This window comes from Dryas octopetala, chromosome 4 (assembly GCF_963921425.1).
Source record: "Dryas octopetala chromosome 4, drDryOcto1.1, whole genome shotgun sequence".
In the NCBI taxonomy this organism is placed as follows: Eukaryota; Viridiplantae; Streptophyta; class Magnoliopsida; order Rosales; family Rosaceae; genus Dryas; species Dryas octopetala.
In genome coordinates this window covers 7,743,307-7,770,586 of record NC_141369.1, presented here as the reverse complement: position 1 = coordinate 7,770,586, position 27,280 = coordinate 7,743,307, and the positions used below count along the sequence as shown (strand labels likewise).

Here is a 27,280-nt window from a genome sequence, read left to right as displayed (position 1 = left end):
ATAAACGCCGATAGATTAATAGGGAAAAAAAAACATTGTAGGATTTTCGAATATAAAATTAACTAAAATTCATTATTAAAAGATGTTTATTAATTTTTTTTAATTTAAAAAAGTGAGATTTGGAACTTGAAATATTTTCCAATATTGAAAATATAAATAGTTAGTTACTTATCAAATAATGTGTTTGTAACTTTGTTTACATATAGTATCGTTTGATGAGTGTTAGTGCTTACTCACAAATATGCTCCAAACTTTTATCAATATCACTTCAAAACTAATTTCCCTCATGCACTTTCAATTGGAGAGTGCATAAAGTTAGTTTAGAGTTGTCAATAATTATTTGGTTTAGTGGTGACATCTAATTTTTTTTTTTTTTGAGAGAATATATTGAATTCAAATCTTATTGATGACATTTGTTGATAAATAAAAAAATAACAATTCTCAATAAAAATGTTTTGCTTATTCAATTGATGTGCAAAAGAGTTTATTCGATGACACAATTATTTTTAAAATTTATCATGTGTTTTATTTGTTTATATGATACTATACTACTTTTAATCATACAATTAGAACTCACAAAATTACAAACTCTATATTCTATTAAACTTGTAGCTGCTGCACAACTCCTTATTTACTCGGGAGCTATAAATGTTTTAATTATATTTTCTGTGATGTTCATGAATGCTTCGTATAGATAATTACAAATAAGTTAATAAAATATTTCAAATTTACAAAAAGCTCAATACCAAATTTCCTATCCCATTTTAGTCAATCATATAATATCATAAAGAATAATGCTATACTTACCACATTTTTTATACCACATTCTTATACCATCTCACGTGTCATTACTTTATTGAACAGAGTTTTTTTTTTTTTTTTGGGTTTTTTATTTTTATTTTTTAGTATCCAATGTATGAATGCCATGTAAGTTGCCATATAAGGTGGTATGAAATTATGGTATAAAAATGTGGTATATCTAGCAGTATTGTATCATAAATTATGTTTTGATCAATAGTCTTGCGGGCCCCAACCCATTACTAGTTTTTCTTTGAGTTCGTTTAACCCTCTTGCCCTAGCCCATTGTTTTTATTTTAACAATTACATTTTGGTCAATAGTTTGTTACCTTTAATTTGGACACATGTCAGCTTTTGGTTAGTTTTGACCTTGTTGTAATTTTTTGAAATTTCCATGGTAATGGCAGTGCTGTAATTTCTAATATTTGTTATGTCTACTTTTGTATAATGCATAATTTCATTTAATTCATTTTAGTCAATGGTGACTATTTTTGGATTTAGGAAATGTTCATTGACCTATTTGTAATTTTGAAATGTTTTATTGATTTTTTTGTAAATAGCCCTTCAAAATATTACTAAGATTTTAGTCTTTGGACTATTGGGGATGGGGTTACTTTGCCATTTTGTACAAGTATTTTTGTTTTACTAATGATTACTATTATAGATACATCATAGATGGTACATGATTATTTGAATTACAAGATCACACTAAATTATAAAGCAAGATTTGATAAGTAATAGTCAACAAATTGAAATTCATTTATCAACTAAATTTTTTCTTCCATTTGAATTCATTTCGATAATTCTTTTAGTCACTTTGATACTATAACACGATACAAATATGCACGAAAAATTTGGTGTTCGAATTGAACCTTATTAGATTAGGTCTATAACAGGTTGACACGATAATAACATAATATTTAACGTGTCGAGTTAGTGTGTATATATTTGCGAAACACAATAGTAACACATTATTGATTTTTTTTTTCTCTTAAGCTTTAAGCTATAATTTATTTCTTCGATGTTTTTTTTGTAACATGGTTTAGGCAATTTTGTGTTTAGGACTATTTCGTACAACAAAAACGTGCTTGTTGATGCAAATTTTCGTAAGAGAGATGCAACAACTTAAAGTGGATGATCTGGTTGATTGAAAGCCTTGTTGGATGATGACGTGGACGTTGACTTTGAGATCTTCCTGCACGAACACAAGATCAAAGAAGAAGGACCGGTGTGGTACCAGCCAAATACGCTCCGATGATGAAGTCAGTGATGTGTATTTGAAGGTGTTTGGGTAAAAAACCAGGAAGAATAAGTGATGAACTTGGAAGAATAGGGAAGAACAATGCAAGATCTTCTGTGTTATTCTCAGCTGGCTGTGTATTTTGATAGGCTTTTTTGTGAATAAAAATATGAACCCTTTCCTTTGTGCATATAAGTGGGTTTATATAGACAAAGGAAGTGGTGAAGGTTAAGTTACCTGCATGAGGATGAACGGCTGAGAAAAGGCCACGCATTTAGTCATGAACAGTAGCATGCACAGCTGCCCTTATATTTGCATTCAATGTTGCATTGAATGCAAGTATGAAAGAACAAGTGGGATGCCTTCATAATCATGGTTATGAGCTGGGATGTCCCATTTGTCAAAAAGTCATGTCAGTTGCACTTGAGTATAGCGGTTCGTCCCAATGTGATCTTAGAATGGCAGTGGGAGGCCGAGCCGATCTGAACACATATGTCCTTATGTGTAGATGTGAAATCCATGTGTGATCAGATCGGACATGGACAAGACGGCCGAGCCAATCAGGTAGATAGTGTAGTGATTCCTTCAAGTGAAAACCGGCTGTGACTAGAATTTGAGGGGATGATCACCAAAGGCCGAGCCGAACCTGGTGTCCACTTCATGATGGATTTCTCCAAGTGTAGAAAAACGGTGTTGATTGGTTCGGATCGACAGGAGGTAGTTCCTAGGCCGAGCCAAACACATGTCATCTGTGAATCTTCTATGTATGAGGCAGTAAGATGTGCCAAATTGGAAGAGTAGGGCATTGGGCCGAGCCGAACCAAATGGTCGAGATAATTTGGTGATGACAAGATTATCAAAGCAAGTCTGATCATGATCGGTCATTAGGCCGGGCCGAGCCGAACCAATGGTCGAGGTGATTCGATGGTGACAAGATTGTTAAAGCAAGTCCGATCATGATCGGTCATTGGGTCGGGCCGAGCCGAACCAATGGTCGAGATGATCCGGTGGTGACAAGATTGTCAAAGCAAGTCCGATCATGATCGGTCATTGGGCCGGGTCGAGCCGAACCAATGGTCGAGATGATCCGGTAGTGACAAGATTGTCAAAGCAAGTTCGATCATGATTGGTTGACCAAGCCAAAGTGATAAGACGATTGGGGTGGCTGACCATGTCAACCGTTGACTGGTCAAGATGTCACGTAGGATCTTTGAGGCGGTGGATTAGAACATTCGAACCGAGCTGAATATATGACTTTGTAAATGTCTGATGTACAATGATCATCTTGTCTAGTTTGATCAACAAAATGATGATCTGGCCCGAGCCGAGCCGAGCCTAGCCGAGCCAAGGTGAGTTGTACAATCGTCATCTCGTCTGGCCGAGCCGATCCGAGCTGTACAATCATGATCTCGTCTGGCCGATCGAGCCGATCCAAGCTGAAGACTTTGGAAGTAATGTTCCAGGTTCTAATAGAATGTTTAATGGTTGAGATGTGAGTGGAGAAAGATGATCTCCAGATCCGAGCCGAACTGATGGTGTCTGAAAAAGATGATCTCTCAAATTTCTGGTGGATCCCAATGTCAGTTTGGATCGGACATGGGTAACCCGGAGGTAAGAGCCGATCTCAGATGTACATGTTGTTGGTATTGCTAAGCTGAGATGATGACACAGATGGTTGTGTCTGACCAAGTTGACCATTGAAAAGTCAGAGCAAAAATGGAACCTGGTGTGCCACGTGTTGGTCTGTGATTGGCCATTGAATCCATGTAGATTTATCCACAAACATTGCTAAAATACGACACATTACTAGATCTACACACAATTCTATTAGGTTCGTTTCGTTAACAATAAGTCCAAATGAGGAAATTAATTTCAGCAGTGGTCACTCAATTATTTCATGAGTGATACTTTGGTCCTCTAACTATTTTTTTTTTTAATTTCTAGGGTCATCAAACTTTTTCACGAGTGATACTTTGATCCATTCTATCAAAACCGTTAAATATTCTGTCAATATTTAAGGGTTTTGTTCTAGCCATGGTCCCTTAACTATTCCACAAGTAACACTTTGGGCCTTCAACTAATTTTCTAATTTTTAAGATCCTCAAATCTTTTCATTTGTCTCACTTTGGTCCATTTCCGTTCCTTTTTTTAGTATTCTGTTTAAAAACACAACCATCCTACCTATCTCCCTCCCACCAACCACCCACATTCTGACGTTGGCTCCACCACTGACGAACCCTCCCTCTCCATCCTCCTCCTCCTCTCTATCTCTCTCTCTCTCTCTCTCTCTCTCTCTCTCTCTCTCTCTCGCTCTCTCCCTTGATTATATCGTTGTGACTTTCATAAGTTGGTTTTGGTTTTTTATTTCTAGAATTCCAATTGTTGGGGGTGGGAGGGGAGGGTGTGGTAGAATAGGGTGGGGTTGTTGGATCTATTTTGTTTTATTTTTGTTATATCATTGGATTTTAATATTACCTTTTAAAGTTAAAATTTTTTTATTATACTTTTATCCATGTAAGCAGTTATTGTGGGACCCACAATTGCTATGTCAGCAATTCAAACGAAACACTAACAAAAGTGACGTAATGAATCAAAGTGAGACAAATGAAAAAGTTTGAGGAACCTAGAAATTTAAAAAACTTAGTTGAAGGACCAAAGTGTCACTCATGGAATAGTTAAGGGACCACTGCTGGAAAAAAAAAAAAAAAAAAAAAAAACTCTTAAATATTGACATAATATTTGACGGTTTTGACGAAAAGAATCAAAGTATCACTCGTAGAAAAGTTCGAAAACTCTAGAAATTAAAAAAATAGTTGAAGTAACAAAGTGTCACTCACTCGTGGAATAGTTGAGGGACCACTGCTCTGCTGGAATTAACCCTTTAAAAAATGTCAATTTCTCATTTCTTTGTTTGATATTGTTGATGTCAAAATTTGGTCAACAAGAGATATAAAACCGTAAAATCACAATCACTATATAGAAAGATTACATTTTACATGTAGAGAAAGTCATAGTAGATGGATCCTTTGTAGAATGAGAATCGGCCCTTAATCCTTATACAAGGAAGAAAGGATCCTCCGCCCTCCCCTTCCCTTTAGTTAAGTTCCGATGAGGGACAATGGCCTTAGGCCAATACACCATATATATAAACATGTATTATTAACACTGAAATCTTGAAATTATGTTTAAAAAAATTGTGGAATTTAGAAATTATAAGTTTCAATTTTGAGTTTCTATCTAAAGAAGTGTTATTTTCAAAATTCTAAGACAAAGAAGTTTTAAAAAAATCATGCCCAGTAGTCCACCACAACCATTTCACTAACACCATTGTTGTTGCCACCACCATTGACGCTACTCCCACACCCGAACAATTAGTGGCGAATCTAAGAATCATTGTTTATGGGGTCAAGATTCAAGTCGAGTGTGTGAGAGTCAACGGTGGCAACACCTTCTATGACAACGAGCTTCACCATATGCATGAGAGTTGAATTGAGTTTGGGTGAGACTAGAGTCGAATTGGGTTTGGGTTTAGGGCCATGTTCTTTCTCAATGTGAAAGGCAGAAAGGGATTGTGGACATATGTGTTGTCTGAATGTTAAGTCTTTTAATTTTTTTTTTATAAATAAACTGCCAAAACGACGTCGTTTTGGTAAGTCTCTAAGTTAAAAAAAAAAAAAACAAAAAAAAACAAATCACACCTCCTAGACACTTGATCCACTCTCTTCTTCTTCTCCTTGTCTCTTTCAAACATTTTCACAAACACCGTCCACCATTTTTTGCCCCTGTAACTTCAAGCAGCAGCCATGAACCATGGGGTCAAGATTTTCCATCTAGGGGGAGATTTCTGGGTTTATGGGTTCAATTGACCCCATTGACCCCACCCTAGATCCGCCCCTGCCAACAATGCTACCACCACCCTCGTTGCCTCCATCAATGTGATTGCTACCACTACCACCACGACCCCCACCATTGTACCATTGTTGCCACTACCATCATCCTCACTTATATCATCGTTGCTGCCACCATCACCAGCACTACTCACATTGCATTTAAATGTCTTATCATATTTACTAGATTCAAACAATAAACATTACAAATTCTATGACTTTAAATCTCAGGTTTTCAAATTTCTTCATCCAAACGCAGCGTAAATTTCTACAACTAAAAGAAAAGGCTATGGGAGGTGGTATCCATATGTTACCGAGTTACCAACCAAACAGCCTCTATAATACAAAAAATCAGATTTTACTCTTATGAAATGAGGGAGAATTCTAGTAAGAGCACAGCATGAAAACAGGGCATCATACTTGAAGGGTCTTTGTGGACCTTTTAGAAGGCTCTAGATAGGCTCTTTCCTTTCAAACGATTCATCAAACTTGGGCTAACTATCTAGAATCGTAGAGGCTCCTTGGGCTTATCATATGAAATAACGATCTAACACAACTCATCTATATATGCAAATTTCAGTTTATATGCCTCTTCCTGCAATAATCTTCCACCACTTTACCACGACTCTTCTCCCACAACACACGCTTGTTAATGAGGTCTTAGTGTTTTGTTCAACTGTAGAGGACACAAAGCCCAACATATTACCTTATTCCTTCTTATTCTCTCTTCTCTCTTCTCCTTTTTTTTTCTTCTTATTCCTTTTTTTTTTTTCTCTTTAAATTTTATACATTAAAATTTTAAATTCAATTCTCAATTTTTCGAGTGTTTGAATTTTGAATTTTGAATTTTAAATTTTATACTCAACTTTTCAATCAACAAATTAACCCAGTTATTCATAGCTTCGATGTTTTTGACAATGGTTACAACTTACAAGGGTTATTCCTATGTACAAAACTATACAGAAACTAGTAATGTGACTTGACTATATTCACCACATGAGCAAAATCATCATAAACATGATTCTGGTATCTAGGAAATGTTAGGCAGTTTCAAGCTCGAGATTTTCTTTTCTGTTGTTTCTTACTGTTACAGCAGCACCCTGAACTGCTGGCATCCTTGCTGGACGATCTTCCACAAGCTTGAGATTTGATAAAGAGTCTATCAATGATTCAGCAGAATTCGAAGCCTCTGTTTCTTCTGCACTGTTAACCTCAATTTTCATGATTGGTTCTTGAAGGTTTTCACGTCCAGTTTCCAGCTCCAATTTATTTAACTCCTCTTCAATATCTTCATCCTCAATAACTCCATATGATGGAGTTGATTCTGCAAAAGCCAAAGATGCCCAAATTGGATACAATAATAAAAAGCATGCCTGCATAATAAATCCAGCATCCCCACAATCAAACAGAACTTAAATTTAACTCAAGAATAAGAAATTACCAAGAGCAGTTTCTAATTGCTTTTGTATATCAATGCTCTCCTCAATTTCTTGTAAGCTATGTTGAACTTCATCCACACTAATCCTATTTTCCTTTATTGCTTGAGCTCCAATTTGGATGGCTTCAGAAACCTGCCAACAAGCCAAGATAGATCGACTTACTATTTCGGCAGATAAAGACTGCTTCCTTTATTTAGAAGCTAATCTTGAAGATTCTCTTCACTCCTAAAATTACCTTCTTTGTGGATTCAGCATTTGCAATAACGTCAAGGACTTCCTCCACTCTATTCAAGAGTGTTGCACATTTTTCTCTACTCTCATTTGCCAACTTTAATTCCCTTGCATGCCTCAGTGCCACTCTCTTGTTTCTCGAATTCAAACAAGCTAATGCTGATTTTCTTGACCTGCATATGAAATACACTGAACCCCATGAGACAAACACTTGTTTAAAGACTTAGGCATCCCTTATCCACATAAGAACACAGCTCTTAATCAGGAGAGCATATAGGACAATAATGTAGCTTTCTAATAGTCCTACACACAGCATATCTATGACCAACCAATCCCTTCTGGTTGTCCATGGTTAACAATGTCGACTAAACTTTCCAAGCAGCTGGCGCAAGCCAGATATTTCAACTAAGTCAAGCAATGATAAGCTACAGTAATGACAAACAATTAAATTCCATGATAACTATATTATAGTCATGGTACAGCAGAGTTGTGCATCTCAGTAACCGTTCACATAAGCCAATTTCCTTAACAATGTTTTGAACTACCATAGACGTCATCCTCTAACATTGATTGAGAACAGAGTATAGAGATCAATGAAACTATGGTCTTTGATTCTCAACCAAGAAATTCCAGCATATAAGGCAGTAAGTATTTAGAGCGAGAAATAGTTACATTTCACAACGTTGATCAATCACATTAAGTTGTTGTTGAAGCTTTTCTACTGTCCAAATCAAGTGCAAAACATCGCAATCTAGACTTGAAATACTAGGAACAGAAGATGCTGAAAGGGAAACTTTCACACCCTGAAAAACAAAACAATCAAAAAATGAAAAACAAAAGAATAAAAAAAAAAAAGAAAAAAAAAAGTAAAACACATCTTGAGATTAATGGGACACATGGGTACTGCAAAAAAGTAAGTTCAACATCTAAACTTACATGGTCATCTAGAAATATTATTGCAGTAGATTATTCATGTAGTTTATTTGCTACCTCATTTGAAGTTTATTCCCATATCTCCCATGAACTTAATACACAAGACCAAATATTTCAAGGCCACCCCCATTTTAAAAATGGAACAAAACAATATATATTGTGTAACTGTATGATTATGAAGAATGGTAAGCAGAATTAGAAGTAAAAAAAAAAAAGACAGAAGCATAACAAGTACCTCTATGAAGTCTCCCTTGGAAAGTGAGAGATAGTGTGCCTTCCCTTGTGCTGACAAGTGAGACAAGACTGCGGAAGCTTCATAGGGTCCTCCTCCACATATGTCCTGGAACCTCTTCATGGTGACAATGCACGAAGAAGTCCAATGACACTCAGATAAAAGCTTGACAACTTCAACAGCTTTATCCTATACATACCCAAAAAGGAGCATATATATTACCAAGATGGGTTCTGGGACAGAAAATGAGAAATTAATTACTACCCACATGAAAAAAGAACATGCCTTGAGAAGTGGGGTGAGAATGAGACGATCTTGGGACATTAGAAGTTGGGGAGTGGTGGTTGATGTGAGGCTGAGGATGGAGCTGGTGAGTCTTGTGAAGAACTGGGAGAGACGCCCTGCAGTGGGGTCCACAAGGTCCATAGCCGGCACAATCTCACACTCATTATACATGACAAACTGAAACAAGAATAAATCAAGAAATTGCAGAAAAGACTTGAACTTGAAGATGAAAATTGAAAAGAAACGACAAAGAAGAAGTGGGTCTTAGCAGTTAGCAGTTAGCAGTGAGCAGTTACCAAGACATGGTCGAGGCATAGAGGGGTGAGGCCTCCTCGATTGAACCACTGGTTCTTCAGCTGAGAGGGGTTGATGATGAAGAGACCCAGTTGGCGAGCGATCCTGAGAATCAAATGTCTCCAGAAGAGGTAAATGGGTTCCCAATCGGATCTCTGCCCACTCAGCGCCTTGAATCGGGCTCTGCAAAACACTTCATCATCCCAATCACCCACTTCTTTCCTTATCAACTCCCTCACTCTCTCATTGTTTTCCATTTTGATCTTTCTGCTTCTGAAGTCCTCAACGACTTCCTTCTCAAAATTCAAAATTAGAACAAAACTGAATTATAGAATAGACGAATGAATGCTAAGTTGCTAACTCACTTCAATTTGGTCTTTAATGATTCATGTAAAAGAATGGGTAAACTACAATTTCTTTATCATATTTGGTATCCGGTAGAGTGGGCACGGTTTAGTTTGTTTTTGGGTTCAAACCACAGTCACCGGTGATAGAAATCTTATATTTTTATACTATAATTTCATACAACCTTATGTAACAACTTATATGATATTCATATATTGATTACTAAAAAATAAAAACAAAAATGAAAAAAAAAAAAAAATTTTATCCAGTAAAATAATGACACGTAAGATAGTATAAATATGTGGTATAAGAATGTGGTAAGTATAACATTATTTCTAGATCAAATAAATGCATTCGGTTAGGTGGATTTTCAAATCAAATCAAACCCATTAAAGTGAAAAAACCGAACCAATTAAAGTCGGTTTAATTTGGTCGGTTTGAATAGTTTGAGTTTGGCAAAAAAGAAATGTAGATTTAGGCCCAAAGTCAAGTTTAAAGCCCAATAACAAGTAACGTTTAGATTTATCACCTCATTATGCATATGTCACGTATATTTGATACCAAGTAAGGACCACAATAAGTCTAAAACTAACCAAAAATGTGTTGCCAAGTCTATATTTAAGGGTGCCGCTATTCAAACCCAACTTTTTTATCAGTACCCCCAACACACTCTTTATATCCACCTTCAATTTTAAAAATTTATTAGTACACCTAACATTTTTTTCAAAAATACCCTTACTAAAACATAACAAACAAACTCAATATATTCCTACTCTTTATACCTAACAATGCACCCAACACCATCACCACCACCCATTGCCCTCTACATCAAATAATTTATTTTTGGGTTGCAATAGTTTGAATCCTAGTTGTTTAACGTCGAACTTGAAAACAAAGGGGAGGGTTTTGAAAAAAAAATTTCAAATTTTGTTTGGCGGCACACAACCAAACGGGTGGAAGGATGTTCAGTGGTGTACAACCAAACGGGTAGAAGGATGTTCGGTTGGTAACCACTGAACACCTTTTTTTTTTTTTTAATTTCCTAGAGGTGTTCGGTAGTCTGTGGCCGAATGGACAACATTATGTTCGGTGCGTTATTGTCGAACGACTTATACCATGTTCGGCTTTGGTGTATCGAACATGTTGCGATTTTAAATTTAATTTGAAAATAAGCATTTAGTCTATTAAAACTCAAAGGAATGATGATAATACTTCATTTAAAGACTCCCAAACCGCATTTTAACCGTCCATTCATCAATTTTAAACTTGTTTTCAGCAATATGGAGAGTGTTATAATGTGTTTAGGGTTTTGATAGAGATTTGAGTGGAGATGTAAGTGGATAATTGATGTTGGGTATTGAAAAATGTTGGGTATAGATTCAAGTTAATTTTATTTTTTTTAAGTAAATGGTTAAGTCCTTAAAGGTCAATTCATATTAAGATAGAATTGGAAATTATATTTTTATTAAAGTGTTGGGGTTACTAATAAAAAAGTTGGGTCCGAATAGCAGCACCCTATATTTAAATATATAATTTTTTTTAGGTCGGGCTAGTCGGTTTGATCGGTTATTTGAGAGCCCAACCCGTTAACCAACCCATTGGCGGTCGGGTTAGTTGGGTTATAAACCGACCTCCATTTTTTGGGTGACAGAAATCGGACCAATCCAACCCAATTTGGTTGGGTTGGTTAGGTGGGGTTTGAACCGATTTTGCCCACCCTTTGTACTCGGTTTAAATTTGTCAATAAAACCAAAATTTTCAATTTGAAAAATATGTTTCCTTAAGGAAAAATGTTGCTGAAAGATTAAAAACTATGGACTTTGTAAAACAAATTTTAATTTTAATTTCTTGCTCATTTGATATAGAAATCGAGGCTCAAAATGATTTTTAGGATTTGAAGTCATAGTTTTGGCTAGGAGTGGGACTGAGTCGGTTGCATATCGGCCAAACAACTGACCTGACCCGACAAGGCCAATAAGGCAATTTTGATAACCAACAACCGACCCACTCATTGTGGGTCGGTTGCGAGTCAGTTGCCAATAAGGCCGATATAGGTGGGTCGGTTGGAATTATTAGACTAACATTTGATCAATTTCAAAACTAACATCCGAACCAACTTTGATGGGTCGATTGGTATTATCGGTCCGACTTGGTGGGTCTGTTGTTGGTAGAATTATTGATTGGCCGATAATGGGTTGGTTGGCCTGTAATGGCTGGTAAAACTGACCCATTCCCACCTCTAGTTTTGGCTTGATTTCTTGTTTTAAAATTAAATCCAAGTATATATACATGAGAAACTTGTTTTCGACCATCCTTAAATAAAATCTACTAGTTTAAACAATGGTTTTGAGAGGGGTAGATTTTTTGGTTTTGCCTACACAATGGTTTTAAGTTGCGACCATTGTGTAAGCGAAAGAAAATGAAAAAATCGTTCTACAGTAATGTTCATTGTTCCCACCCTTAAGTCATAAATCCAGCAATGTTTATTACCAAAACCAAAAGAGATCTGAGAGATAAGCCATCATCTACTCCAAGTGCACCCACCTGACCTCCAAGCGACCTCACAAGCCCGACCCTCTGAGATATAAGCCACCCATCGATATGCTCTTTCTTCATTTTCTTTCGCTTACACAATGGTGGCAACTTAAAACCATTGTGTAGGCAAAACCAAAAAATCTACCCCTCTCAAAACTATTGGATTTCATGCATAAATATAACAATTTTTTAAAAACCGTTATCCGTTAAAACTACACAACAGTTTTAAAAAAACCGTTGTGTAGCTGGTGTCGTCTATTAGCATTATTGTAGTAGTGTTCTGAAGCGGATCTATGGCCCAAGATTTTACGGTGTTCCGGGTGATGGAAAAGACATAATATGGTTAAGTCATTGGAAGTTTGGGGATCAATTATTGGAAGTTGGCGATGAAGTGACTGTTTCAGTATTCACAACATCTGAGCTTCAGGTAAAGGAGTGTGGCCTCAAGCTTGTGTACAAGCAAGAAGAGAATATGATGAGTACCCAACACAGCAGCGATGACACCACAAGTAATCCTTTATATCCATATGTCATTGGTGGTGATTTGTCACCTTTTGAGATTCTTCCAGGAATATACTTCCTCTGCCGGCATCGAAATGAATTAATGGAAATTCTGCGTGGACTCATTCGAGACTTTGATGAAATAGCAGGTTTGTTGTTCAAGTGTACCATTTGATTTTGGAAATGCTACTTATTTAAACGTACTGTTTTTTTTTTTCTTCAAAAAATGAAATATAAAACACCAAGACATCTAGCATCACAAGTTTATTTTGTTGATTCAGGCTGTTGATGGATTGACACTCCATGAAAAACACTTCTAAATCGATCAACTTTCATTAATTTCAAGAAATTTTCTCTGATATATATGTAGGAATTAATTTTCTTGAATATATATTTTGTATGTTTTATAGATAAAGAAGAAGGGCAACAGGGTGACGGCACAATTGCAGAACAGAGGGCCAGCAATAATGGCGGTGGTGGAGGTTGGAAGGTGCTCATCATGGCCACTGTCTTCCTTCTTTCTCTTCCTCTTGTTTCTCGCACTTCTCTCTTTCAGCCAAAGAAGCAGCGACAGGCCACCAGCCCTCCATGAATTTGTTGTACGTATGTGTCCGAAAATCTATGGCTGGTTTTATTGTTTGTTGATTAATTTTTCGATAGAGTTGCCTTCCTTCATTGATCAGAGTATTGAAATTTTTTTTATCCTTCAGGCTACAAATATAACACAATTAACTGGAATCTCAGTACTTCAAAAGCTTTTATCTATATTTTCTACGTTGGAATTAAGTACTAATTAAAGCATGATCAGTTTTAAAAGTCATATATTAAGGATTAGAAACTAAATAAATGTTGAAAAGCCACCGTCGCTTGATTTTAAAAGAATGCCTAATCTTGTGTGGAAAGAAGAGTACCACTGAGCACAGTAAACCATGTTAATTATTAGGGTTAATTACAATTTAGTACCTCAATTTTACCTCCTATTTCAAGTTAGTACCTCAAGTTTAAAAAGTTTCAATTTCATACATCAACTTCCATTTTGTCACAATTTCATACCTCCGTTACTACTACAGTTAGGAAGTCCGTTATCCGCCTACGTGGCGCTGACGTGGCGCACGCTGACCCAATCACTAAGTGTTGACTTGATTTTTAATAATTTCCATGTGGCAGAATAATAATAAAAAAAGAATAAAATATTTAAAAATTAATTAAAATATAAAAAATTGAATTAAAAAACAACCCCCATTTTTTTTGGTCAAAAACACAACCCCCATCCCCTCCCCCCAGCCCGACCCACCCCTCCCCCTCCCCCTCCCTGCAACCCATCCCCTCCCCTCCCCTCCCCTCCCTGCAACCCATCCCCTCCCCTCCCCTCCCCTCCCCGCAACCCAACCCCTCCCCTGCAACCCATCCCCTCCCCACAACCCAGCCCCTCCCCCTCTGTGCTTCCAAGCTTCCAAATTGGCAGTACACCCAAACAATTCAAACCCATCAAAATTCATCCAACAAAAATAACAATTTTTGATAAAAGATAAAAAAATTACATTAAATTGAAGAAACCCCTCAAAAAATGAAGAAAAAGACATAAATGGGCAAAAATGATAAGAGAATGGTTTTGGGGTTGATCTTGGTTACCGATGCAGTGTTCTTCGTTTTATTCAAGATCTAGATCATGGGGTTTTTCCATTTTATTTTGGGTTGCTGGGCGAGATGGGTATTTTTTTTTTTTTTTTCTCAATTTCTGCTGGATGATGCTGGACGATCGTCACGGTGGCGAAACGAGAAGCCGACCACAACCACCTGGTGTTTCTCTAGAGTTTCGCAGAGGCAGTGGACCACTACGCCGCCGTCTCTGACTCGAGGTGACGCTGCCGCCGAACAAAGGGAACGACTGGCGATGGTTCGGGAGGAAGATCTCGAACATGGTAGCGGCATCGGGGGAGAGAGACAACATATCGTCATCGCGGCCAAGGAGGATGAGGAGAGAGAGAGAGAGAGAGAGAGAGAAAGAGGTTACCGGCAGGGTTGGGTTGTGGTGAGGGGATGGGTTGCAGGGAGGGGGAGGGGGAGGGGGAGGGGGAAGGGGGTGGGTCGGGCTGGGGGAGGGGATGAGGGTTGTGTTTTTTTTAATTCAATTTTTTATATTTTAATTAATTTTTAAATATTTTATTCTTTTTTTATTATTATTCTGCCACATGGAAATTATTAAAAATCAAGTCAACACTTAGTGATTGGGTCAGCGTGCGCCACGTCAGCGCCACGTAGGCGGATAACGGACTTCTTAACGGTAGTAGTAACGGAGGTATGAAATTGTGACAAAATGGAAGTTGATGTATGAAATTGAAACTTTTTAAACTTGAGGTACTAACTTGAAATAGGAGGTAAAGTTGAGGTACTAAATTGTAATTAACCCTAATTATTATTTGAGTTGGGGAAAAATTTAGCAATACCCCTGAACAATTAATAGTCCGTATTATACTTTGTCCCCTTAATGAAAAATTGTTTTCAACTTCATTCAAAATTTTAGAAACGTGCAATATATGGTCTTTCATTAAGTTCCATATGCTTTAAGAAAAAACTATTTTATATATTTTTTTATACAAAGAAAGCTAAATTAGCAGGAAAATACTTGAACTTTAGCCTATAAGATAAATATTAACTACAATCGAACAATAATGTTAAATGTAGTGCATTTTCATGTCGCACTTGTTAGAAAAGTGATGCAAATATGGTATGAAAAATGTGATATCTATCACCGAAAAACTACAAAGTCTTCAAAAACTCCATATTACAGCATTTGTCTTACCAAAGGAGCATGTTTGTATGCACCATCTTCCAAGACAAATACACCTAGTTGTTTTCTCTTTTTTAAAAACATTATTGGAATTGGGGCCTAAGACCAATAAGGGGAGAAATTAACCCACATTCGTAGCTACTTAATGAATTCGATATAATTAGCATATTTTTTATTAGAAAAAATTACAAATTTAGTCTATTTATTTTATAAATAGTTCAATTTTAATTTATAATTTTTTTTAAATTTTATTTTGATCCATTAATTATTCACTTATTCAATAAGAAAAATGTCCATGATTCAGTGACACCAAAACCCTCAATTTGCTGCACAGAGGCTGTTTGAGAGCCCCTCTTTTGCCACTAAGCTTGCCCTACCCCTAGTTGAATAAGGTGAGTGAAACATTGAAAATGGAGAAAAAAAGCACTTGGTTCGAAGGCAAGGACTAAAATCCGGTCACCCAATAAATGCGGTCTAGATTTATTTTCACAAATTTCACCTACTTTTTATTCTATCAAATTTTATTTAAATTTAACAAATATATATTTGTTTTAAAGTTATGTATCTTTTTTTTTATAACCATATAAGGATGATTCAAATCGGAGTTCTAAAACTCAAGATAATTAACTCAAAATAGGGTACCCAAAACAACTAATTTTTTCCAAAAATTTTTTCAAATTTTTTCAAACTTCACCGAACTTCAATTCTTAGTATCATAAGTTTATTTTGTTGATTTAGGCCGTTGATGGATTGACACTCCATGAAAAACACTTCTATATCGATACACTTTGGTTTCAAGAAATTTTCTATGATATTTATGTATGAATTAATTTTATGGAATATATATTTTGTATGTTTTATAGACAAAGAAGAAGAACAGGGTGACGGCACAATTGCAGAACAGAGGAGCAGCAATAACCGCAGTCGTAGAGGTTGGAAGGTGCTCATCATGGCCACTATATATCTTCTTTCTTTCTCTACCTCTGGTCACTCGCTCTACTCTCTCTCCGAAAGAAGCAGCGACAGTCCACGAGCCCTCCATGAATATTCTTTGTCTTCGAATAACCGGAGAAATCTTTAGTTGGTTTTATTGTTTGTTTTTCAATAGAGTTATGCCTTCACGCATTGATCAAATTGTATTGAAATGATTTTATCCTTCACGCTACAGATAGAACACAAGAATTAATGGCCTGTTATGTTTGTTTTAATTTTTATTTAAACTGTTTATTTTTTGTTTAAATAAGTCTTAGAGGCTTAATTGTTAGCATGTTTTCCACTTTTCTCTCATTGTTGTTGTAATTATCACCTATTTAAAGGTATAACCAAATTAATAAAGAAAAGAGAGAATTAAGTAAATAATGTGTTTAACGTTAGAGGTCAAAATCTCATCTGTTAGTTTTATTGTTTATTGAGATCATGGGTCCCTCCATAAACCCTTAAATTTTCTATAATTCATAACAAGCCCTAAGCCCAGTATGAAAAGAAATTAACTCACAACCATACTGGGCCTCAAAGGCCGATTCTATCTTCATCTAGTCTGTCTGTAATACACGTAGGCAGACTCTCAATAACATGATAACCCATATCCAGAGAATGGTCCAAACAATGCTATCAGCTGCAAAATTACATCGTGAACATGATTGATTAAAGTATTAGATAAATAAATTATTGACATTACATGGTTATATCATTCAATGGCTGAGTGACACGTGTGACCGGCCTAACCAGGTATTCCGTTTCTGAAATCTATAACCTGGGTTCTCATTCAATGGCTGGTCGGTATATTAGATGAATAAAGTATTGATATTACATACACAGTACTATTGAAGCAATGTTGGAACTCTTGTGTGGGATTTTCAGTACTTCCAAAACTTTTATTTATATTTTCTATGTTGGAAATTTAAGTCCAGTACCATGGTGCTATAAACAATAGTAAAAAAGTCAGTTGAAACGTAGCTTTTGCATCTTGCTATAAACAACTAGCAAAGTAGCAAGTTGCTTAGATTAATGTGATATCATGGTTATAAACAACTAGCAAGTTGCCTAGATTAATGTGATCTCATATTATCATGTTCAACTACTGAGTCCATTTTGTTTTGCTTTACTTAGTCCGGCCACTTTGCTTTATTTAATGAGTGTAGCAGTATTCTATTATTTCTGTAGGAGAAGAAAGCTCCCTGTAAATGCTGAGCTTGTGGATTAGGTAGAAGCACAGCGTCAACAGCGTCAACGCACCATGAACCAAACTCTCAACCGAATAACTCCTACTCGGTGGAGGATAAGGGAGGCCATTCACTTTTTCAACTCATGACAGACACCAGCTGCAAGAAGTGAATTGATATCTTCATCATCGATCATCCATCGATCTTAATTCCCAGCACAGTTTGTTTGTTGTTGAATTTGGATATATATGGCTCTTGCTCGACCAGCTCAAACTGCCTCATCCTCCTCCTCTTTTGAAACTCGTCGTCCTCCATTTAGTTATCACGTGTTCTTGAGCTTCAGGGGCGAAGACACTCGCAAGACTTTTACTGACCATCTCTATACAGCCTTTGTCAACGCAGGCCTTCGCACGTTCCGGGACAACGATGAACTTGAAAGAGGAGAAGATGTCAAACCGAGATTCCGGAAAGCCATCGAGGAGTCGCGAAGTTCTATCATTGTTTTTTCAAAAGACTACGCATCTTCCGGATGGTGCCTTGACGAGCTGGTGATGCTCCTCGAACGCAAGAGAACCTCCGACCACGTAGTTTTACCGGTCTTCTACGACGTTGATCCATCTGAGGTGAGGAACCAGACAGGAAGCGTTGCAAACGCATTTGCTAGCCTCGAGAATAAGCCATCAGTGAAACACAAGGTGGAGGGATGGAGGAAAGCATTGGGAGAAGTTGCAGATCTAGCAGGGATGGTCTTACAAAATCAAGCAGATGGGTAACTATAAATTTCATTATTTCCAACTAGTACTCCACTTTCTGACCAAAAAAATAAATAAAATACTTTTTATTAGAGAACATTCAAATAACTATCATAAATCGAAATATACTTATCGATCATCCTTTGGGATTTATAAAAAAATAAACAAATAAAAAAATATAAAAAAATTCTTTTTTGTAAGGGATGGATAGGATCAATGTCTTACTAGGCCGGAAGTGATGAATTGTCCCTGCATGAGTGGTCATGTACTATTTTTATAGAATAGATTTCTCATTAACAAACACATTTTTATAGATTTTGTGCTAATATTTTCTCCTTTTTATGTGTTTTCAACATAATTTTTGAACAATTTATTAATAAATCTACATTTCAAAAAAAATCATAATTTTGTCTTGTTATTTCGATTGTTTGAATATTATAATTTTATGAAGTTATTTTCAATACTGAACATTATAATATATTTAATTTGTCATGTTATTTCCATGAGACTACTACATGCAATATATTTCTTTTGATGGCATGAGGCTTTATAATTTAATTATTTCAAGTCAAATATGGTGACAACTTTGATTTGATTCACTTTTATTGCAATTTTTTAGGCACGAGTCAAAATTTATCGAGAAAATTGTTAAAGTGATTGAAGGTAAATTAAGTCGCACGCCATTAAGTGTTGCTCCTCACATGATTGATATTCATTCTCGAGTTCAAAACATTAATTCATGGTTGCAAGATAGATCAACTGAAGTAATTGTCCTTTATGGGATGCGTGGAGTTGGGAAAACAACCATTGCAAAGTTTCTATATAATTTAAACTTTAAAAGATTTCAAGGAAGCAGTTTTCTTGAAAACATTAGAGAAAGTTCAAGGACAAGCAATGGCTTAATTCAAATGCAAAAACAACTCCTTTATGATGTTTTGAACACGAGAAAAGTGAAAATACACACTGTTAGTAGGGGTATAAAGAAGATTGAAGATGCTATTAGCTCTAAAAGAGTTTTTCTTGTTTTCGATGATGTGGATCATGTGGACCAATTAGATGTAGTATTCAGGATGCAAGGTGAGTTATATCCAAGAAGTAAAGTCATAATAACAACTAACAATGCGAGGTTGTTAAAAGCTTGCCATCGACTTACTAAGGTGCATACTATTGACACTTTTGGTTACAATGAATCACTAAAGCTGTTTAGTTGGTACGCTTTTGGACAAGACTCTCCCAATGAAGACTACATGGAATATTCAAAAAGTTTAGTACACCTTTGCGGAGGACTTCCATTAGCTCTGAAAGTTTTGGGTTCTTCTCTATCAGGGCAAAGTATAGTTATTTGGGAAAGTGCATTGAACAAATTGCAGGTTATTCCTAATGGTGAACTCATGAATACACTAAGAATAAGTTATGACTCTTTGCAAGATGGCCATGATCAAAATCTATTCCTCCATATTGCATGTTTCTTTATTGGAATGGACAAAGATGATATTGTTAGAATACTAGATAGTTGTGGTTTCTACACAATTGTCGGAATTCAAAACCTCATTGAGAGATGTTTGGTTACAATTACGGAAGATAACAAAGTACATATGCATCACATGATTCGGGACATGGGAAGAGGAATTGTTCTCCTAGAATCAAGGGAGCCCGAGGAACGTAGCAGATTATGGCATCATAATGATTCTTTCAAAGTATTGACAAAAAACAAGGTAAGAAATATATGAAATATGCTCCTCTTAATTATATAAGGAGAATGTATAGTGGATTAGGTGTTTTTGTTTTTTTTCATATGTAAGGTTGGTTAACTTACCCAAATTTCTTTTTCTTATTAGGGTACGCAAACAATTGAAGGTCTTATCATGAACATGGAAATGGTCCAAATGGATCCTGCATACACTCGTCCAAGAAATTCACATGAAGTGATTTTTGAAATAGATGTGTTTACAAGGATGCACAAGCTAAGACTGCTCATGCTTAGTCATGTACAATTCAATGGATCATATGCAAAATTTCCTGCAGAGTTAAGATGGTTGTGCTGGAATAAATTTTCTTTTGATTCTTTACCCAATGATTTTCCGTTGGAAAGCCTAGTTGTTCTTGAAATGTGTTATAGTAGCTTGAAACAGATCTGGAGGGAGACGAAGGTATGCTACACAATAGCTTTCAAGTATACTTTGCTTTAATGTTTTTTAGGTTTTCATTCATTACACTTTTATTATAATTGACTCGCTACCTTGTTTCATTTTTCTTTATTTTATTAGTATCTTCCATCATTGAAGACTCTAAATCTCAGTCATTCCCATGACCTTACCGAAACCCCTGACTTTTCATACATCCCTAATCTAGAGAGTTTGATTCTTAAGGATTGCGTAAACTTGGTTGATGTCCATGAATCCATTGGAAGCCTAGAGAGACTTGTTCATTTAAATATTGAGGATTGCAACAATATTAGAAAACTTCCCAAGAATATGAAATCTTTGAAAACGTTTCAAGCAGACGGAATTCCAATATATCAATTATTCACGGACAATGGGGAGGTCGCATTATTGCCAAGTAAAAATCCAAAAATCGATTGGGCTTCATGTTTACCACACTGTTTGGTGATTTTAAGTCTTGAAAAGTGCAGCCTTTCTGATGATAATTTTCCCAAGGATTTTGCCCTATCAGCATTGCAAAGAGTAAATCTAAGCTCAAATGCTATTACTTGCCTACCAGATTTCATCAGAGGTGTTACAAGCCTCAAGGCGCTCACTGTTAGAGACTGTACGGAGCTCAAATCGCTTGTTGGGATACCAAGTACACAGATATTGGATTTAACCAGATCAACATTATTGGAAAAAGTAACAGGTAATTTAAACGCAAGGAAAGGGTGCGGACTTCAAGGCATCCTTTGGAGCAACAACTGCAACCTAGTCGAAATTGAGGGCTGGTTCAAGTTAGAATCCATTGAAAGTATTGAGGTAGAAATTACCCAACTTTTTGGCTCCATAAACTTCCAACCCTCGGACACCATTATGATAGGCACAGGCGATGCCTCAGTTTTTTGGAAGAGGAGGACGCTTCCCATCCAGGTTTCAATTTTCCTCTCTCTCTCTCTCACACACACACACACACACACACACAGAGTCACACACATATATTATGCACTTAATAAGTAACATTTTAATTTGAATGGTATATATATAGGTACTTCATGAACTTGGTATGATCAGCACTTTTCTTCCTGGGAATGATGTTCCAAGCCAATTTAGCTATAAAAGCAGTAGAGGGTCCTCAATATCTTTTACTGTGACTTCACTTCCTAATCAAAGGATCCGAGGCTTGAACGTCTTCACTGTTTATGGCCAATCCAATATTGATTGTCGTAGCAGCAACGATGAAATCAAAGATAGTTTTCCTCAACCAATAATGGCAACAGTAAGTAACAAGAGCAAGTGTCTGAAGTGGTGGTATGGCCCATTGTTCTTCGGCCTTCCAGGCAATGGACAAGACATGATATGGTTAAGTCATTGGAACAACTATAGGAATCAACTGGTAGTTGGCGATGAAGTGACTGTTTCAGTTTTCACGAGATCTGAGCATCAGGTAAAGGAGTGTGGCATCCAGCTTGTATACGAGCAAGATGACCAACACAACAATACCACATATATTCCTTTTTATGGGGAGATGTCGTCAGAAATATTCCGGGTATACTATATCTGCTGGTCAACTGTACTGATGGATGTTGGTAAGATGGATTGGTTCAAATACCTCATGAAGTACTCTGACGAAATAACAGGTGTGTTGTTCAAATGGTGTCCCTTTTGATTTTATTCCAACTATAATGACATCGTTAATTGATAAATTAGCATCACAATTTTGTATTGTTCATTTAGGTGGTTGATGGATTGACACTCCATGAAAAACACTTCCAAATCAATCCACATTGATATTGAAAATTTTTCTCTGATATGTATGTGGGAATTAATTTTCTGATATTTGTATGTTGTATAGACAAAGGAGATCGGGAAACAGGGTGATGGGATTGAAATAATAAATGATGAAATAACATGAATGTTCAAATGTCCCAATATTTGATTTTATTCCAACTATAATGAAATGACATTGTTGATTAATTAGCATCACAACGTTCGTGCTGTTGATTTGGCCTATTGATGGATTGACACTCCATGAAAAACATTTCTAAATCGATCTACTTTGATTATTTTCAAGAATGTTTCTCTGATGTGTAGGAACTAATTTTCTGGAATATATATTTTGTATGCTTTATAGACAAAGAAGAAAGGCAACTGGGTGACGGCACGATTGAAACTATAACTGATGAGAAAACAGGTGTGTTCAAATGTCTCAATATTTGATTTTATTTCAAATAATTGATGGGTTTCCTATTTTTTTTAATTCTTAAATCTATTTTCTCTCTCATAATAATATTATTGTAATACATTAATTCTAAAAAGTTCACCATAGTTAACTATTATTACTATACATGACAGATGTAACACATATAAAGTAGTTGTGATACTCACCACCCAAAGTAGGTGGTGAGCAAATTTACTCTCATAAAATAGCACCACAAGTTTGTTTTGTTGATTTCGGTGGTTGATGGGTAATGCAGTTGAAGCCTTGACAAAAGCTAGTGTTAAGACCGAAGCTTCATTGGCAAAAGTTGAACACAAAAAGAACGAGGAAGTATCATCTCCTTTGAGAGAATTGGGCTCCATTGAAGATTGTATGGAAATATTGGAGGCTGTGGAGGATGTTGATGATGCTGCCTATTTTAGAGCTTGTGAGAAATTTCTTATTCCAGATTGGAGGAGGATATTTATGATCATGTCTAATGCAAGGAAAATAAAGTGGATTAAAAGCCTAAAATGATTGTTTGTGATTATTTGGTTGTTGGTAGGCATTGCTAGAGACATGCGTTTCAATATTTGTTTAGACTTTAGAGACATGTTTATATTATGTTAATTATCATGTGGTTGTCAGACTGTGGCTTAAAATCTTGAGTGGATCTTCATTGTATGGCATGCTATTTGGCTGTTTCCTAATTAGATTTTATGGATCTTTGCTGTGTTGTTTGTTTGATATACAATTCTCATATATTTGGATTTTTATATTGCTCAGTTTGAAATAGATAAGCTTGGGATCCATAACTCAATCGCTTTATCAATATATTGAACAGCAACATTTCACAAAAACGTGCATACAAATGTTAAAAGAAACCTGAGAAGTTACTTTGGTAAAACATAAAAGAAAAAGGTGAATTGTCATTATTTTATTGGCGACTGGTGAGTCTCATCAGTACTAGGACATGGCTCTAGTTTGGATCTCAATCCAACGTATGAATATGATCAGCTTTATTAACTTAGTGTATATTTTCTAATCAGCAACTTCAGTTTTATTTTGCAGTTAGTGGGCATCCTAGTTAAAAGAACGGTAGAGTTTGCCTCTTTGCACTCAAATTTAATTCCCCCTTCCCCTAAATAAAAAAAAAAAAAAAAAAACTTTAGTTTATTTCCTTTTATTTTCTTTTAGTACTTGAAAATGTTGTATGAGATTGTCAAAAAATGTGTAATCTCTATATTACTGAAGAATCCAGTATCTTGTTATTTTGAACTTAATTGAGCTATATCTTGTTACCCTTTTTCTCTTTTTTATATTAAGTCAACTGTTCTTTCGATATTTGCCAAAAAAACAACTGTTCTTTTCTTTTTTCGATAATTGGGTATTGATTTCTATTGCAAATTGTTACGTTTTTATTAAAATTATATTTTTTTTATGCTTTCACACCTCAAGCGTGCAATACTAATTGAAGTTGATCTTGGTGATGCCAACTTATAGTTGGTGATTTGCAAATATGATGGTATATACACAAAAATACTTTAAAATTAACTTATTAAAAAGTTAATATATACTAAGCCAACCACCCTATGACTTGATCCATTTCATCTGAGGAAGCAGACAGGAAGTGTTGCAAAAGCATTTGGAAGACATGAGAGAAATCAATCGGTGAAACACAAGGTCAAGAGATGGAGGGCAGCACTTACACAAATTGCGGATCTAGCAGGGATGGTCTTACAAAATCAAACAGATGGGTAATTATTCATTTCAATATTCCAACTAGCTACTCCTTCCCTTTTTCTGATGCTTGATTCAAATTCTTTGAAGAATAGGAGATCAGTGTTTTAATATGCAGTTACAAAATTATCCATGTTGCCTAACTGGCCATTTACTACTTTTATAGCTTAGAGATATGATATCTCATTCACAAACAAGGCTTCCTCTGTTTTATTTCTTTGCGAATATTTACATAATTTTGTCATGCTATTTCCCCTGTCTGGACATTATAATTTGGTTCAAGTTCATTTTTGAACATGAATTATAGGGTCTATTTCAAATGGTTTCATGTACTATCAAATGTTTCAAATGAATCCATAAACTAAACGAAATTATACAAAATAATCCATCGATCTGTCAAATATTAGAGGGGTAATTTTGTTATTTTATCAATTAATAATATTTAATTATTATTTAAATAACCAAATTAATATAACTAAAATAATTATAAAAAAAACCCACCCCCGCCACCCAAGTCGGCGCCGGCATGGCCATGGTGACAATCCCAGCCCGTTCCCCCACCCTCGCCACCCAAGTCGGCGCTGGCATGGCCATGGCGACAACCCCAACTCGTTCCCCCACCCCCAGCACCTTGCCCCTCCCTTCCCCGCCAGTGCACCCAACCCCTCCCTCCCCCACCACCCAGCCCTTCCAGAAACCCCGACCCGCGAACCCAAATCCTCCTTGAAGTCGAGCCCACGCCAAGGTCTGACCCGCTTTCCTCAGCCAGTCAGCCATCGTAGATTTCATACTCGGTTTCCCCCGCCACCTAGCCCTATCCACCCCGCCAACCCAGCCCCTCCTTCCCCCCTCCCCCCTCCCCCCTCCCCACCACTCCACCTACCCCCATCCCTGCCACTCCCCCCACCCACCTTGCACCACCCCCTCACCCCAACCCCACCATCCCCCCACTTCACCACCCTCCTACTGCTGACAGCAACCCCACCATTTCCGCACATTCCATGCCGACGCTATCGTCGTCGTTTTCAGAGTCCGATGTGTCGTTTTGGTCGAGGAAGGAGCGGAGGAGGTTGGTGAAGACGTAGGGGTGGAGGTCGCCGAGCCAGAGGAAGGGCTTCTCGAGAGGAGTGCGCCAGTCGAGGTCGAGGAGCTGAGCGACGGCGACGACATCATTTGAGGCGGTGAGGTCGAGTGCGTCGTAGTAGGATTGGAAGTGGCGGTAGAGGTTGGGGTTGTGGCTGGCGTAGGGGTGGGGGAAGTGGCTGGGGTTGTCGCGGGAGAGAGAGAGAGAGGTTGGGTGGCAGGGGTGGAGGGGCAACGTGGGGGAACGAGCTGGGTGGTGGAATGGGCTGGGTGGCGGGGGAGGGAGGGGCTGGGTGCACTGGCGGGGGAGGGAGGGGCAAGGTGGCAGGGTGGGGGAAAGAGCTGGGGTGGGTTTTTTTTTTATAATTATTTTAGTTATATTAATTTGGTTATTTATATAATAATTAAATATTGTTAATTGATGAAATGACAAAATTATCCGTTTAATATTTAACAAATGGGCTATTTTGTATACTTTCATTTAGTTTATGGGTTCATTTGAAATATTTGATAGTACATGGAGCCATTTGAAATAGGCCCTATAGTTCATGTGCAAAAATGAACTTGAACCTTATAATTTTGTTTGACCAAACAAAAACAAGAACATTATAATTTTGATAAGTTATTTCAATAAGACTCCTACAATTTCTTATTGATGGCATGAGGCATTAGAATTTAATTATTTCTTGTAATAAATGATGATAGTGTTGACTGTCCAGCTGTCAGTAGCTTAATGGTTGGAGAATTGGTTATTTGAAGTCGACCTATCAGTGTATGACATGTGGCTATATAACGTGTGGCTTTAGTTAGAGCATCTATTAGAATTGTTAGAATTTTGTTAGCAAGCTTGTTAGCTAGATGGCTTTAGTGGGTTGCAGTTGTTTTTAGTATAAATGTTCTTAGCTTCCTTATTCTTGTAATACGATCAGTTCTTAATGATAAACACAATTTCCTCTTCAAGATCTCTCTCTCTCTTTTTCTTTCTTGATTCTTGAAGATACTGTGATCATGGTATCAGAGCAAGACTTGATTCTTGATTCATTCTCTTTAGTACAGAATTTGTATTCTTCAAGCTTCTAGTCTGTGATATCGATCACAATGGAGGTTTTTGGAGATTTCGCGATGAGTTCCTCTGTTCAGTTCTCAAGACTGCCATTGAAGCACAAATCGAAGCAGTGGATGTTGGTATTGTGTCTCTTCTAGTTCCTTTACTGTTGACTGAGTAAATTTTTGGAGTTTTGTTACTGAGATTAATTCGAGGTTAGTTGGATTTGAGTTTCTTGAAGTTTGGCAATAGCTCGTGAAGTTTTTGCTACTTTCTTTGAAGATAGTTGTGTGTTTTTTGAAAAAAAAAAAAAATCTTAAAAAAATTGTGATTTCTTGGGTTCTTGAAGTGTGTATTGTTGAAGATTGTTGAAGGTTTTGAAGGTTGAAGTGTGTATTGTTGAAGATTGTTGAAGGTTTTGAAGGTTGAAGTGTGTATTGTTGAAGGTTGTGAAGCTTGAAAGATTGTTGGAGATTTTGAAGATTGTAACCATGTCAATTGCGAGTAAGATTCATGGATTGTTTCCATTTTTGACTTTGAAATTGAATGATTCGAATTATCTAAAGTGGAGTTTTCAAGTAAGAACAGTATTGGGAAGTCATGGTTTGTTTGACTATTTTGATGGTTCTGTTGTGTGTCCCCC

General features: G+C 36.6%; 2 protein-coding genes across 2 annotated transcripts; one reads left to right on the top strand and one right to left on the bottom strand.

Annotated features, from left to right (window-relative positions):
• Positions 1 to 6,789: 6,789 nt before the first annotated feature.
• LOC147286452 (SNF7 family protein) lies at positions 6,790 to 9,715 on the bottom strand. The gene is made up of 7 exons (XM_086241752.1): positions 9,342 to 9,715; positions 9,046 to 9,222; positions 8,764 to 8,949; positions 8,268 to 8,398; positions 7,600 to 7,768; positions 7,367 to 7,496; positions 6,790 to 7,249 (listed from the first exon to the last, which is right to left on the bottom strand). Exons 1-7 carry the CDS (start codon positions 9,594 to 9,596, stop codon positions 6,966 to 6,968), a joined length of 1,332 nt encoding a protein of 443 aa, XP_086097878.1. The 5' UTR covers positions 9,597 to 9,715; the 3' UTR covers positions 6,790 to 6,965.
• An 8,206-nt stretch (positions 9,716 to 17,921) lies between these two features.
• On the top strand, positions 17,922 to 23,306 carry LOC147286451 (disease resistance protein Roq1-like). Its single transcript, XM_086240771.1, has 7 exons — positions 17,922 to 18,442; positions 19,045 to 20,140; positions 20,264 to 20,575; positions 20,693 to 21,502; positions 21,618 to 22,209; positions 22,704 to 22,763; positions 23,047 to 23,306. The coding sequence occupies exons 1-7, from the start codon at positions 17,922 to 17,924 to the stop codon at positions 23,304 to 23,306; spliced, it is 3,651 nt and encodes a 1,216-aa protein (XP_086096897.1).
• The last annotated feature ends 3,974 nt before the right edge of the window (positions 23,307 to 27,280 follow it).